We start from the raw sequence: 16388 nt of genomic DNA, 5'->3' as shown, positions 1-16388 counted from the left end.
CAAAGCCCCATACTTGAAATATCTCACTCGGAATCAGGGGCACTATATATTTTATGATAAGAGAAAGTGGGCTTTCTTTTTCCATTCCTTTCCATTCCATTCCAGAATGCATTAACCAAGAAAAAAACAAATAAAAGCTTCTCACATGGAGCTCCTGCTGATGATCTTAGCAGACTTAAGCCTAATGAAAAGCTTGTTTAATCTCAGCCTGGAAAATAAAAAGACAGTTTGACAAATGGCACAGACTGAAAGAAGACATAAAATTCTTGCTCTTTCTTACTGATGGATGGCTGGTTGCTGAGCGTTTCACGTAGCTCTTGGAGCAGTAGTGAACAGGTAGTGCACTGTTCTGTGCAACCCTAACCTATCCTAAGCACTCCTTGGGTAGGCAAAGGCAAAGACTAGCTCAAGATGAGGGCACTGAGCTGGCAAGCAAAGCAGCAATGGTGCTTTTTCCTGCTGTTAATGAAAACCTTTTAAGCTGGACTTAGGTTTTCGGTGTTCAGTTTGGACGTAGGTAGTGCAGAGCATTCAATCTCAATGCAGAGCAGTACAGATGGTGCATTATAGAAGAGTTAAAGACGAGGAATGGGTCTGAATGCTCCCTGGAGTCACACCTTTGTGTGGCAGCTGTGGTTCCCCTGCCTGGAAGCATCCTTTAATTAACGTGTTGGGTTTGTTCGTGGGGAAAGGCTCCAGCCTTCCTGAGGCCAGAGAGCACAGAGCAGGACACCGCGTTCGGTGGCAGGAGGTAGGAACTCTCGTATTGCCTCTTGCTTATGCGTCCTTTTGTGGCTTTGACAATGTCCCATGCATTGCCTCCTTTCTGTGAAGCAGCAGCTGCAAACACCTCGCTCTTGCAAGGAACAGCAAGTTGGTGTTTGCACAGCAGCTGAACAAGTAAAGATTAAAGGCTAAAGTCACTCTGTTGGCTCTGTCCCTTAACATCTCCCATCATCTGCACAGATCAACATATTCTGACCCTCAGAACATCATTCTCTCTTCCTGCAAGTACAGGAACAAAATCCTACGTCCAGGTTGGTGCTGCCATCTCCTTGCCTGGTGGAGATTCTGTTGCAGAGGTCTCTGGAACCCAAGAAGGTCCCTGCTGTGGTTAGCTGTTCTTTGCCCTTTCAAACAAGGTTTTATTGCCACATTTTGCAGCATCCTTCTGTCCTTTCCAACCCAAACCATCCTGTGATTCTGTGATTGTTGGGGTAAGGGAGAACACAGCGATGACAGGAGATGCTGCTGCGTGCCTGGAGTGCAGTGTTTGGGAATGAAAAGCACCTGCAAAGGGAAGGCTGACGTGAAGAAAGGCCCAGTTTTGGCTGGGACAGACAATTCCCCCCCCATTGAAATGTGGGTACCTGCTTCTGCTTTGCTTTCTGTGATCAGGTTATTTGTTCTTTCACCTCTACAAGTATTTTTCTTCTCTTTCCCGTGCCTGGGTTCCAGGGGCAACCTCTCCTTCCCATTCCATCACCATCTTCCTCCCTCAGTCGTTCTCCCTGCCATGGTATTTTTCATCGGGGGCTGCCAGCACCTCCCAGTGTGCTTGCTCTGATCGTGGTTTTCTGGCATGTAAAAAGCAGTACTGCAGCAACAATAGAAGATCACTGTCAGGTGGAAGGGGGAGGAGGGGAAGGTGTGAGTCTTGATTCTGCTCCAGTGTGTTCTCACCACAGCCTTGGCTCCAGCAACTGAGAAGTTTCTTCAAGGCCCCTTAAGATTAGAAAGCTAAAAATAGTTTCACAGTCAGATGTTCTTAAAGGTACTGCTAACTCTTTGCCTTCCAGGATGTGCAGCTTCTTTGTAAAAATCACATCTACTCCTTTGTCAAGACGTGCACGCAGCTGTTGCCGTTGTGTAGGATGCTCCCAATGGACAGCAAAGTAGTTCTTGGTCTTCTCCAAATCAGGATGTGAATTGTGTCAGCACAGCCCTTCCCTCACACAGCAAGGAGATCATCACCGCTGCTTGAGAAACCACTGCCATGGCTGAATCACAGAATCACAGAATGGTTTGGGTTGGAAAGGACTTGAGAGATCATCAAGTTCCACCCCCCTGCCATGGGCAGGGACACCTCCCACCAGCCCAGGTTGCCCAAAGCCTCATCCAGCCTGGCCTTGAACCCCTCCAGGGATGGGGCATCCACAGCTGCTCTGGGCAACCTGGGCCACTGCCTCACCCCCCGCACGGGGAAAAATTTCTTCCTAATGTCCGGTCTAAATCTGCCCTCTTTCAGCTTATACCCGTTACCCCTCGTCCTCTCATAGAATCATTAAGGTTGGAAAGACCTCTCACTACATTTCATCCCTCTAGAGACCCAGCAGCCCAGCCCCAGGGGCAGCGCTAGCTCCTGCCGTTGGTGCTGTTATGATGAGTACGGACCATTTCTAGGAGATACAGAGGAGCTGCTTTTTCTCTAGCATCGCTCTTGGGCTGATCACGTAGTCATGCTGGTCACTTGTGTGTTGGGTTTTTTTTTTATAATTTATTTTGGAAGAATTATTCTGCAGGGAAGGACTGAATTTGAAATTAAGGGCAGACCACCTAATCTTACTTTGACTTTGAAAAACATTGCTCCTGGGTAACAGTCCCAAATGCCGTGTTTTTCAACAGTGAGTAAGATGACAGAACTGTTACACTCACCTGCTTGAGGAGGGGGAGGAGAAGGGGGCAGAGCAACTTTCAGCTAGAATTAGCTTAAAAATCAGAATGGGAAAGAGAAAAAATATGCATAAATCTTAGAAGCACGTTGAAGTGACATTTCCTGTACTTGTAAGGTCCAGTTCAGAGTGATTGGAACATCGAGACAATTCATCGCAAAGTGATGTAACTGAGCAGCGCTCCCAGGACCGACCCTTGGGATGTGTCAGGAAAACCGGTGGAGAAGAGGATGTAATTTAAAGCAGGGGAAATAGCACTTCTTTCTTGTGGACTTTTCTCCAGCCACCTGCTCATTGCAGTGGTCACATCCTCTTTCCAACAGGCCAGAAGATATATCACATCTGAGTTTAGGTTGTTGATGGCCAAAGCCATTCCTTGCATTCAGTGGAGCAAATCCCAAGGAGTTTCTCAGCATCGATGCTTATAAACCTACCCAGTTGGCTCTGGTAACCAGTATTTTGATGACCAGTAACAGAGAGCACCAAATATCTGTGTAGCTGGAGTTGCAGCCAACACAAAAAAAATATTTTTTTTGAAGGGAACAGAGGGTCAGATTGTAACTTGACCTGCTGTTTCATGCTGCTTTCCCTCCAGAGAAAGCAAGGCTTTATCATTCCCACTAATTATTCAGCTGACAATAAAGATGAGGCCCAGATTACCATTTCATTGTCCCCGTGAGACTGTCAGACTGCACACGAGCCAAGCCCAGGCGCGGGAGAATGCCAGTCTCATTATAACTGCGGCATTTTGAGGAGCTCCGTAGCTCTTTCAGTGCCACAAGCATGGTGAATAGAGTCAGGGAAGAGATAGCATGGGTCATCTTGGCCTGAAACTGATAACTTCAGACAGAAAGAAAGAATCTTACAATTTTTTTTTCTTTCTGTAGGTAGATGACAAACACAGCTTAGCTTCCTATGGGTTTGTGTCTTCTTTTTTCTTCATTTTTTTTTTCTGTAATGATTCTTTTGACAGTAGCCCCAGTTTGTAACTCTGTGACTTTTATGACATCCAAGCTAACGCTTATTGGTTAGCAAGATGCTGGCAAATGTTCTACCTGACACCTTTCTCTTTTTTCTTCAGTGGGAGAACCAGTTTTGATGTCTTTTTGCTCCCCTCTAGTGCTTTTCAGAGAATTAAAGGGAAGAGACAAAGCTAGGAACTACATAGATTTTTCACATGTACACATTTCCCTAAGTATCCAGCCTGTTGAGTCACCATGGGAAGAGAAGATGGAGCGAAACTCACTATTAAAAATTCCAAATTCACTTGCTGCACAATCCAAGTTCTCTGTTATTTGTCACTCTGCATAGGAAAAAAAAAAAAATTCAGCATTTCATGTACTTGATGCTTAAATTATAAAGTTGCTTTAGAAATTCAACACGTTGCTGGCTTTCTTGGGAGTGCTTGTTGTTTGAGGATATGGGGAACTGTAACTAAGACCTTCCTTCATCTCACCTTAACCTTCCCTCTCATGCTGAGAAGGCAAAAACTTTGACTTGGCAAGAAAGTGGTTTTGGAGTTACAGCTCCGGATGAACGTGTCTGGAGTGGGAGCAGAGCGTGCCCTGCACTGGGTGAAATCGATGGGCTTCCCTGCTCCCTTCCTTGTCAGCCAGGAATCTCGGACACTTGCCTGTCTGTACCTCTTAACATTTTCTCTTTCAGGAACTGGATTATCAGAAGAGACGCGTGCGGGAATCTGGGGACAGGTTTGTTCCCGTCATGAGTGATTTCATCACCGTGGCCAGTTTCAGCTTCTCAGAGTTGGAAGACCTTCTCAACGAGGCTAGAGACAAGGTATGAACGCCTTTTGAAGTGTTTGGGGTTCCACTGGCTCAGTCAAAAGCCTGAATCCAAATGGAAGCAGCAATTTCAGATGCTGGGACTGGAGTGAAAACTATACTAGACACTGAAAGTGGTGTAGGCTGAAATTTCTGACTTTTCCTAATCTGGTCTCTAGCAATTTAGAATATATATTTAGGATGAAAAGAAGGTTCAATGCTCTTGCTCACTTCTTGCTAATCTTTCTTAATGTTATTGTGGCATAGAATTGCAATGGCGATGTCTGTACCAGGATATCATAGAATCATGGAATCATTAAGGTTGGAAAAGACCTCAAGGACCATCGAGACCAACCATCGAGTCCAACCATCAACCCAACCCCACCCAACCCACTAACCCATGTACCCAAGCACCACATCTACACGTTTCTTGAACCCCTCCAGGGATGGTGACTCCACCACTGCCCTGGGCAGCCTGTTCCAATGCTTGCACCATCCTGTGGTGTTGAAGGAACAGCCTTTTAAGCAGCCTCTCAAAAAGAGGTCCTTTGGTGATGAGTGACAGTGACCTCAAATATTTTACCTTTTGCTTGATTCCAGTCAGCTCGTTTGGCTGGGGACATTTGTGCTTCATTTTTTTCCTTTTAAAATGCACCTCTGGGTAGTTGGGTAACTCCGAATACCTGCTCTTTTCCCATTGTGCTTCTCTGCTACTGCTTGTATTTCACTGCAAGGATAGAAACCCCAAACACACCTGGTTTGTCTGATGTTCTTGGCTCCTTCTCATGCAGCCAGCACCACGTGTATGTTCCTCTTCAGGTGCTGCTGGGATCATTTTGTCCTTTCCCTGTCTGCACCTCCATTACCAGGTTTGTACAACTAAGGAGGTGCTTGTTCTTTGCTGATGATTGGAGTCTGGCACTAATCCCTCTGTCTCTCAGCTGAACGAGGAAGAATTTATATGAAAAGATCATAAGCATATGAAAATGTTTGGAGAAGAGCAAGCTCTAAAGTAAACGATATGTAATGGCAAACCTGCCCTTGCTGGCTGGCACGTTACAAGCGCTTGGCTTTACGAAGCAAATGCGTTATTTCTTTTGGATGGAATTGTTTCCACTGCTGGTGTCAATCCGCGCGGCGTTAAGGGAGCTGTTGCATTATTAATGAAACCTGGGCTGTTAGGTTGGTCGGCCTTAGATTTTGAAGGATAGGCAACATCCAGGCTGAGGATCTGAAGAGTAAGACTCCTCACTCATCCGTTTGCTCTGCAGGAATGGCATTCTGGAATGCACCAACATTTCCTTGCTGTGGAGATGTTGGTCATACTGACCTGCCGCTGCAAGCAGCAGGGGCTACTGGCCATCGGACAGAGCTGGCCACCCTGGCAAATGCAGTTGGTACGGCACTCAGAAGGCAAAGCTGGGCAGTCGAGCACTTGTTAAGAGTTGTAAGGAAATTTTGTGGAGAATAATGTGCCTCATTTTTCAATTGTTTTTTTGCTCAAGAAGATTCAAACTCCTTCCAGTACAATAATGTTCACACCATACTCGCTTTATAATCACAAAACCAATATTTTATATTCCGTGCCTGTAGGAAATTTACTGAGAAAAGTTCAATTTTTTATGGTTTGGGGGTTTGTTTAACAACTGGGTATATTTTTCAACTTCATTATAGTTAGGTGCACATTTCTGGAAGAAAATAATTCTGTTCTTGGCTTAGACTGCCCGCTTTTGCTTGGGTGTTACGGATGGTGGTGGTCCTTTCTTTCGGCACATGAGGACAAGCGCCCAATGCAGATTCTTTACAAGGGGTTAAAAACCAGCAAGTGGTACACGTCCAGCACAGCAATGCGACTTCCCTTGATCAGGCACTTGCAGGGAAAAAAAATACTGTTCTTTTGCTTTAAGAATAACCAGAGAATCTCCCTACAGACGGACCAATCTGTCTGGAAGTTGTTGCACGCTTTTTTAGATGTAGCCAACATAAAGCGCTTGACATAAAGAGATGTTTTATTTTAATGACTATAACATGCTTAGGAAATGTTTCCCTACCTTCTCTCACCCTTACTATGTTTGAACACACGCCATTCCAACTTCTGCTCAACCTATGGCTTTGGTTCTTCCACTGGCAAAAAAACTGCTGTTGGACTCCTGGAAGGGAACTGTCTGTCCTTACCGATGCTGAGCTATTTCTCATGTTTGCCTCATATTATTTTTCCCCCATCTTCTTCCTCTTTTTCCTCTTTTTTTCTTAAAAAATAAAAAAAAAGGAACAAGAAAGCTGGAAATTTTCAACAAACCAGATGTGCTTTGTGAAGCCTGTAACATCTTCCAACCTCAATGGGCTCTCTGTGTTTGTTGAATCACGAGCTTTTTTCTTACCATGGAAACCTGCTAGAACTAGAGGGACCAAGACATCTGATCATCCTGGTGTTGTTTTTTTTTTTGATTTCTCAAAGCAAAGCAAATTGGAAAAAAAAAAAAAAAAAAGGTATTTGGAGAGGGATGACTTTTAAAAATATCGTAATGAGACCAGGAAGAATTGGTCTGGTGCACAGATTTATTAATATTAATGGAGCCCTAGTTTTAACAGCTGGAGTTGGATATCCTTCTAAATATAGATGTGGCTAATTGATTGCCATGAGTTAATCAGAGCCATGTTTCCTCAGCTGGGATTTAAAACAATACATATTATCTTTGCAAACCTGGGAATTTTTTTTTATTTTTTAAATGCCTTTAGTATTGTCAAAAGTCATTTCTTTATTCCTTTAAGTTATGGAAACAATCCATTACCAAGGTGTGGTGCTGACCTTCTCTGTAGAGGATATTTTTTACAATCCCATGCAGTACTTTTTTTTTTTTTTTTGGCCTTTTTGCTTAAACAGGACCTTTTTTAATTTTATTTTAATATTTAAAGGGCCAGGCTGTCAGATGTAGGCATCTGTGTTTGCAGAGGAAGCCTTATAACTGTACCGGTCTTCATGCCGTGAACAGATGGCTTGGTTAAGACCGGACTGAAAACTTAGACCAACTCTTTAAACAACCTCCTCAGCACAGCTGGTTCTTGTTCTTTTTGTGTTTGTCTCGCTTTCAATACCACTTTATAAGGGAATATATAGATTAGATCAAGGGATAATGTTTTCTGCTGTTTACCATAAACTAGAAGATGGAGGCAGGAGACAGTGAAATTCTGCCCTGGAATCCTTTACCAGTTTTTATGTGTTCAAACAGATGAAAAATTGACTTTTTCACATCAGAAAGAACACAATAGGGCTGAGTTTTGCTGTGAAAATTTTTCCCTGTGTTTCTTGTGGGGAGAGAATGAAAATGCCCAGGCAGAGGAACAGTGACTTCCCATGGCATGAACTTTTATTTTCCTACGTGAAAAAGGGGACATTTCCTCTGTATGAAGCTTTACAACATACTTAAATGTTGACACGTATGCACTTAGATCACTAGACTGCTTCTTAACTGCTCTACTTTGGGCTTGCTTTATATCAAATCTGTTTTTAAAACATTTTGGATCTTCCTAGAAAAATAAAGTCTGCTCAGTCAGCCATTGCCATCCCTGTGCTGAATATCAAACTTCAACTTCTCTATCGAGGCACAGCGGAGGCCACTGCCTGGCCAGGGCTCAGGAGGGCAGGAAAAAGGTCCATCCCCAGTCGTTCTCGTGACAGCTCCTCTCAAGCAGGGTGTTTCTCTTTATGGTGGAGACTGGAGTCATTTGGGAATAAATTCTGTAGCTGTTGTACCCTAACTTAGAACTGCCGATGCTTCAGGGCAGGCTGGCATCTAAAGGTATCAGAAATGTCTGTATCCTCTCGCAATAGCAGACAGCACAGACAGCAGAAAATTTTTATCATGGCTGTTTTCCCTCTTCCTCCTCCTCAAGCCCCGTTCCTGCCATTTCCAGAGCTCTTCTGCCACTGTTTAACATTTTGTTGGCAAGCACAGCAGAGACTGTGTGCGCTGCTGTCCCGCTTTCACTCTCCTTGCTAAAATGCCTTTTTAAAATAAACAACTGTCTAAACGATTTGCTTTGGCAGGAGGATGAATTCAGTGGAAAGTTTGGCAGAGGAAGCAGAGCTGGCACGGAGCTCGTGGACCTGTTATACCATGGAGCTTGGGGGCCCTTATGGTGTGGAAATGAAATTTTTAATGAAAAAAAAAAAAAATAGATACCATCCTGTATTACAGTGGAAAACCGTCGGCAACACAGTTTTCCATCTTGCTTTTGCCCATGTCATCTGTCCCCAAATGACTTCAGAAACAAGCGAGTTGCAGCCCTTGTTCCGCAATATTCCAGCAGATATTCTAGGAAATGTTTTGCACGCGTGAGGACTTAGCTGCAGGTTTCACAGTCGTGCACAAGAGCAGTTACTGTTCGACAAGGAATCTGCTGCAGGGAAATGGAAGAAGTGATAAAACCAGAGGGGTCTGTTGCAGTGTAAACGGTGAGAGGACAGCGTGTCTCCCTTTACAATACTGCACTGTATCGATGTCGTGCCCTACAGATGTGAACAACTGATTTTTTTTATTTTTTTTTTGCCATTTCCTATATCAGGTTAGTGGGGCAAAACTTTTTGTTGTGTAACGAAGGGAGAAGGCTCAGAAAGGACACGTGAGCTCCCAAGCCACACCATGGGCAGAGCTGGCAGCAGAGGCTGGATCTCCTGAGCTGCCTTCCTCTGCTCAGTCAGCTCTTTTCTGGAGAGGGCAGAGAAAGAAGGAAAATGTTTACTTCAGTGAGCTGCACATTTCTCTTTTGTAGTTCTTTTGGTCCATTTAGCTCACAGATTTTTGGTTTTCATCTTTCCCTGCTTTACAGTGAGTGACTGTGACCTCCTCAGCCATCTCCCAGGGCACCAAAGACAGTCTGTTCTCAGCCTCCTCCTTGCTGCTGCATAGAGACCACAACCCCTTATATCCATGAGTGTCTCTGGAAGGCTCCCAGGCTGCGGGGTCTTTCCCACATGGCAACACTGTGCCTCCTTGGAGGGGGGAGGCAGCAGCAAAAGCCCCTCTACCAGTGTCGATAGTTGGGTGACGGTCCATGTGCAGAACATCAGCAGACAACACCACCCTCTAACGGAGGCTCCCGTGTATATGGGATCCAAGAGGCTAGGCAAGGACCTCCTCCTTTTCAACCCCCAGCCTCCCGAAAGGATGAGGAAACCCCCATGGGCATTATGGTCTCAAACCAGCTCTTCTTGCATGGCCCCTCACTCACCTTTGCTGTGCACAGGAGGAACACGGGGGATGGAGGCGATGCATCACTAGGTACCACCACAGCCATCGCTCTGGGCTTCAGGGTTCACAGGAGGCGGACAAGCCTTCCTCCTGGCTGGCAGCTCTAGTCACTGCTGTTAATTTGTGCCTTATTTTCAGTTTTCCCCAGCGTTTAACCACAAGTAGGAAGAGGTTCCAGGTAGCACGTCTCCTGTGAGCAGTGAGCTTCAGGTGCTCTGTGTGTGTGAGCAGCGGTGGCAATGCCTGTTGCAAATGGATGCTTTCAAGTAAATTATATTCTGAAGGGGAAGGTCTTTGGATTCTTGACTGTGTAATAAATCTTTTTCAAAGGATGAAGCAGCATCTTGGCAGAAGTCAGAGGACTGGCCTCCTGGCAAATATTTCTGTGCAAGACTCTTATTTGTGACTACGGATAGAGCAAAGTGGAGTCTTATTCATTGGAGATGCAAAGTCTGATCTCATTTAACTTAATTTAATCCCCCATTAACTGAGATTGTTTAGTCTAGAGAAGAGGAGGAGACCTTATCACTCTCTACAACTGCCTGGAAGGAGGGTGCAGTGAGGTGGGTGCTGGGCTCTGCTCTAAAGGAACAAGGGATGGGACAAGAGGAAACGGCCTCAAGTTGCACCAGGGGAGGGTTAGGCTGGAGATTAGAAAAAATTTCTTCACTGCAAGAGTGATGAGGCATTGGAACAGGCTGCCCAGGGCAGTGGTGGAGTCACCATCCCTGGAGGGGGTCAAGAAACGTGTAGATGTGGTGCTGGGGGACATGGGTTAGTGGGTTGGGTGGGGTTGGGTTGATGGTTGGACTCGATGGTCCTTGAGGTCTTTTGCAACCTTCATGATTCTATGATTCTATTCTATGAAGCCTTTCCCTGGCACTCCTGCCTCCCTGGCTGATGAGCACACTGGAGCAGGCAAGCCAAGAAAATACAGCACATGGAGATGCTTTTGCTCCCTCTGTGGTATTGACAGCCTGGATTGTTGTGGGACTGCTGCACGTTCCTAATATTCAAGCCGAGTACATGTACATTATATACAGAGAAAATACATATGTACAGAGAGGGGTGGGGAGAAAGCATAAGTCTGCACATTTGTGTGTGTGCGTCTTCAGAGGTTTTGGAGAAAAGGAGTTAAAACAGAAGTGATGTGTTGCTGTTTCCATACTCTGAAGTCCCTCCATGACTTGCTGCTGAAGTGCTTCCTTCAACTCTTGCCATGTTTGGTAGCTCAAAGCAACTTGCATTTCTTCCAACACTTTTTTTTTTTCCCCTCAGATACTTTGGGTTTCTTTGTTTGGTTCTGGCTGAGAACGCAGCCTTTTTAAAGGAAAAAAAAAGAAAAAAAAAAAGAAGCTATTGCTTCAAACTGCATTGTGGGCCTGGCAGGGAAAGCAGAGGAGAAGAGATGCCGAATCTCTCCGGCTGTGCCAGAAGGAAGCTGCTTTCCCTGGAGATTTCTTCCCCCTGCAGTTGACTGGGAGACATTGTTTATGCTTTACCTGGTACAGAGCCAGAGGGGTTTATAAGAGCTGCTTCCAAACTCATTTTCTGCTTGGGACTGGAGCCTGATCTATTCGTACTGTCCTTTCCATTCTGCAAAGGCAGCCACCTAAGGAAAGGGAAGCTGGGCTGCGGCCGTACGAGCTGAATCCCCGCCCAAGAGAGCCTGAAGGCAGTGCGCAGCCTGGCGGGGTCTGGGTTTGGCTGGGTGGCGGCTGAGGTCTGTAAGGATGCTCTGCAGCTTGGCGGTGGTGTGGTGAAGTCCAAGCAGGGGATGCTGGGGGAGCCGTGCACCGGGGCACCGGTGCCATCAGGAACGTGCCGCTGGTGCTGCCTGTTGCGATGCAGAGGTGTGTGGGTGAAGGTGGTGGGACAGCGGTACAGCCTTGGGATGTGTACAGTGATACAGGACCTAGTGGCCACGGGTGTACGTGCTGTTGACAGACTATCTGCATGCATACATTCTGGTGAGCGGAGAGGCATGCTTGTGAGTGTGAGAGAGCAAAGAAGAGAGGACAACTACTGCAGGGCTGCTGTCCCAGAGCTAGGGCTTGCTGTGGATTTACCCTCTCCCCATCAGGACTGCCCTGTGACTGAAGTCCTGCCAGTTGGCTGCCTCCACACGCGTCCCGCAGCCTCAACATTTGCCTTTTAAAATAAAAGCCACTTGTGTTGTATTCGCTCTCTTTTGAGCCTGCCCGGGAGCCCTGGCTGCTTTCCTCGCCCCTCTCTCATGCCGTGTCTGTCCATAGTCTCCTCTCTCCCAGGCAACACCCTGACTCAGAGGACTCCAGAGTGATGGATGACACGGCAAAAGGCTCTTGAGAGGACAGACTGTCATATTATTGGGGAAAAAAAAAAAAAAAGAAAAAAAAAACCAAACCAAACAAACAAACCAAAAAAACCCTCTAACTCCACCCATTTTAAAAGTGGATTTGAGGAGAAGGTTGAAGGGGAAAGGATGGACCAAGACTACTTTTTCCCCAGCTAGCTCACTGTCTTCTGTGCCCCTGCTGTCCCACAGCTGCAGCTGAGATGTGGCCAGATGGTGTGAAATGACTCCACCACCCTCAGGCACTGAACACAGGGGTTTTTGGGGTGTAAGCGGACAGCCAGTGCTCTCCAGCACCGTTGCCCCTTGTTTCCCCAAGGATATCTAGGAGAAAAAATTCTTCAGGGCCAGAGGCACCAGCCTTAAGGAGAGGCACTTCTCTTGCTGGGGGGTGGTTTCTGCTCTCCCCGTGTGGATGCTCGGAGGATAGTGATTTACACGCACGGTTACTCACCAAACTGCCTCATTGTTGCTCTTGTCTTTTCTGCCCACCTTGACAGTACGCCAAGGCACTGAAGCATTTTGGAGAGAGCGAGGGCAAGATGCAGCCAGATGAATTTTTTGGCATCTTCGACACTTTCTTACAGTCATTTGCAGAGGCCAAGCAAGATCTGGAGAATATGAGGAAGAAAAAGGAAGAAGAGGAGCGCAGGGCACGCATGGAGGCCATGGTAAGGACCTGGGCGCAGGAAGGTCTTTCCTTCCATCGCCTTTTCATGTCTTGAAGGTTGAGTGACCCAATTCCAACGCTCATCTCCTGTGACTGTTTTATGTCCTTCTCCCTGCTGCCTCTCCTGGGCATCATTCTCTTCACAAACGATGACATTTTTCCTGCTGGCTCTTCTATCAGCTCTCAAGGCTGTGTTGTTTAGCTCCTAGATTATGGTCTTTTGGATTCCCATAGCCCATCTAGCCCTGCCTGTTCTGCAGGAGCTAGCACGCAGAGCAAGCGACCTGCTTCCCGACAGCCGCATCCCTCCCGTGGCATTCCCACTCATCTCGGAGCCGAGCAGCGGGGTGGGGAGTGGGGGGGACAAGCGAGCTCGCTGGAGCTGCCCTAAGGAGACTGAGGGCATCACGTTGAGAGGTGGGGACCTATCCAATGATTTACAAAACCAGCAGTTCTGTTTCATTGCTCGTTGTGTTTATGACCAGTTTCTCTTTCCAGAGGCGAGGCAATGTGCCGTCCTCTTCCCACCACTGCAACACATGAGCTGTTTGGTGGACAGAGTTTCTGTTGATGTTTTAATATCTTGCACAGGGGTTTCTTTTTTTTGCCAATATGTTTAGCTTGTGGCTTTCTGGGTTTTTTTTCCTTTCTTATTTTCCTCCTTCTGCACGACTGCAGCCTTTCTGCCTGTCAATTCAGCTAGCTGTGACTACAGAAGTGACCGTGGTTTGGACAGACGCATCCAAACTAATTTTAAACTCACTAGGTTAGGTACTGTCACCTTAGTAGGTGCTGCCACTGCAAGCCTGGTCCCAGAAGCTGGGTAATTACCAATGCCAGCATCACTTCTCGACTGTCATTTAGCACAGCTACTTTGCTGGCACTCTCCTATTGTAAAATTAGCACCAAACAGCAGCAGCACAGACAGATCCCACGTGTCCTCGCTGCTCCAGGGTGGGAGTGCTTTCTGAGGCACACATACAACGCTACTTATTCCTCATCTCTCCAGCTCTCTGCTCGCCTGTGCAGAAGAAGGGAAGCCCAGCATGTTGCCTGTTGCTCTTGGCACAGGTGATGGCCTTGTGGATATGCTGCTGGACTTTCCCCTCCCCCCCCAAGATGCATCTTAGCTGCTTCTTGGCAGTGTACCTAGTGATCTGGCACCTCGGTTAGCTAAGCCTAAAGCTCTGTCTCTCTTCACAGCTAAAAGAGCAGCGGGAAAAAGAGAGGCGACAAAAGAAAGCGAAAGCTGGAAGCATCTCTGAAGAGAGCGGGGAGTTTGATGACCTGGTGTCAGCACTAAGGTCGGGCGAAGTCTTTGACAAAGACTTATCCAAGCTCAAGCGTAACCGCAAGCGTTCGGGGAACCAAGGTTTAGAGACGAGCCGAGAGCGGGTGGTGACAAAGCTAAATTATTAATTACAAGAGGAAGAAAAATAATCAACCAAAAGAAGGTGATGAAAAAGTGCCAAACCAGGAAGATGAATGTGTGCGATGGCGCCTGGCTGACAGCTGCCCCAAAGGATTTCTTTGGTCTGTGGCTAGAGACGTTACCTTGCCATGATCAGCTTTCCTCTCATCCCTCTTCTGTGCTCCTAATTTGAACCATTATAAAAGTGCCTCTGTGGAGCCAGCAGGGCTTGTGACTGGGCCGTGCGGAGCCGACAGATTTGCTTCTGGGAGTTTATTGTGTCATCAAAGGCCTCGTGGTGGTGACAGAACGTACTTGGGCTTTGCAGACTGCCTCACAGCTGGAGAAAGATCATTTCCTATGTGCCAAAGCAAAAACTGCTTCTGATCTCCATCTTGGTGATAATAACCAAAGACTCATTTCCAAGCAGCTCTACAGGGCTGTCGCTTCTTCAAGATCTAGACTGGCCTTCGGGGGGCTTGTCAAGATGTGGTTCTCAAGGTTTCCAGTTCCCTTCCAGAATTGGGTTTTATAAGCCATTGATCAGCACCTGAAAAATGCTTTTGGGCTCATGTTCTGTACAGTACTTTTGTATGGCCTACACTGTCCAAAGCAAGTGATGCTCAGAAGGAAGTAACCGGGTTCCGGAACCAAGAGAGAAATTCAAGAATCAGGATCAACATAAAATACTTTGCGAAAGTCTTTTAGCTTCTGCTTTTCTAGAAGCAGCTTTCTGGAATTTGTTGATGGTTGAGTCTCGAGGCTATGAAATGCATCTTCTTGGAAAGAAGCTCTGGCTTTTCTTTAGCAAACTAAGCCACCGCCGGGTTGGGATTACAAGGAGATTACTTTGGAGCCTGTTGGCATTGCTGGAGGGTGGGAAGGAAACGGTGGAACATTTCTTACCTGTTTGTGCAAGACATCCTAGCGCAGCCCAATGGAAATCAGGAGCTCCCTAATATCATCCCCAGGTCACAAACAGCAAAAAGCAGACGGGGTTCACTGGCTGCAAGAAATGTGATTTCTTTTCCACTTGATGCTAGCTGTGGTTGCTGTTGGCATGAACTGGTCTAACTGGCTGACCTTCACTGCACACACCCCGCTCCTACCGAGGGGAATCGCCTCAGTAAGATATATACGAACGGTGTCGAAAGAGAGCCTTGGAGCCCACGGGCTTTTCCATTTTAAAGGGATCACTTGGGATGAACCAACAGAGGGTCCCATGATGAAGACTGAGAATTCTTCCAGGAGGACACAGAATTGTCTAAGCTGAGCAGGCTTTGCAGATGGGTTAATTCATATTAAAAAAAAAAAAAAATTGTATTTAAGCTACATGTATGAAGCACACAGTGGAAAAGCAAAGAACCCAAGGAAGAGGCTTGAATTCTGTGTGTCTTCATGGCTCTAGGAAAGGGATTGGATTGTGTGGGCTGTCATGGGCTTTTTTTTTTTTTTTTTTTTTAATCTTGTCTTCCTTTTTTTTACTATCTTCCCTGGAGAAGGAAAAGAGGAAAATAAATAAATGGTGATGGATTCTTTCTCCTAGACAGGAAGAGAGAACATTTGAGAAAAGGGACCCACCATCTACAAACTGTGCATCAATAGTCAACAGCACAAAATGTCAAGGAATCCCAGGGAAGTGAAAAAAAAAAAAAAAAGCTCTATTTGTCACTTTAATCATTTGGTTTGATTTTTCTCTGAATGTCACTTAACCTCAGGCTCTGCACTGAGGCTGCAGAACAGAACTTCCTCTGCCATGCACGCTGCCTGATCAGTATTACACACTCCCGATATCGGAGAAGCAGACTGTGGTGGTTTTCTGAACACTTTGAGAGTAAAATAATTATGTAAACTATGGAAAGAAGAAAAAAAAAAAAAAGTCAGAATTGTTAAACTCTAATATTGCATTGTTTACTGAATTTTGAGTCTCCCACCCCAGAATTTCCCTATTGACAACATTCCAGACTGCCGCGCCTCTGTAGAATACTCATCGTAAAGAGCTGGTATCTTACAAGAGCTGGGTGCATTCTCCTCCCTGATTATCCCATTCCCCTTCTGGGATTAGCTATTAACAGCAGTGCCCATTGCAGCGGACACAAGCACCTTGTAGAAGAAAGACTGTTATTTCATAAAGGTTTTGGGAAGTTTAAGAAAAACTCTGACTTTTTAAAGCATTTTTATTTTAAATTGCAAAATGGATTTTTAGAGATGTCTCTTGTAAATTATATTAATGAGCTCCTTGCTGCTCCCTGAAGTAGATGTGCTAT

At 46.0% G+C, this 16388-nt stretch overlaps 1 protein-coding gene across 1 annotated transcript in view; it reads left to right on the top strand.

Annotated features, from left to right (window-relative positions):
• DAAM2 (dishevelled associated activator of morphogenesis 2) overlaps positions 1 to 14129 on the top strand; it is a gene marked incomplete at its 5' end in the record, with an annotated part of 50760 nt that extends 36631 nt beyond the window's left edge. The window contains 3 exons of the mRNA XM_010075357.1: positions 4338 to 4469; positions 12541 to 12711; positions 13914 to 14129. Of these exons, the coding sequence (XP_010073659.1) occupies positions 4338 to 4469; positions 12541 to 12711; positions 13914 to 14129 (519 nt within the window). The remainder of the gene's footprint in view (positions 1 to 4337; positions 4470 to 12540; positions 12712 to 13913) is intronic.
• Between the last annotated feature and the right edge of the window lie 2259 nt (positions 14130 to 16388).

Source organism: Pterocles gutturalis, unplaced genomic scaffold, assembly GCF_000699245.1.
Source record: "Pterocles gutturalis isolate BGI_N339 unplaced genomic scaffold, ASM69924v1 scaffold20867, whole genome shotgun sequence".
Taxonomy (NCBI): Eukaryota; Metazoa; Chordata; class Aves; order Pterocliformes; family Pteroclidae; genus Pterocles; species Pterocles gutturalis.
This window is presented reverse-complemented; position numbering and strand designations above follow the sequence as displayed.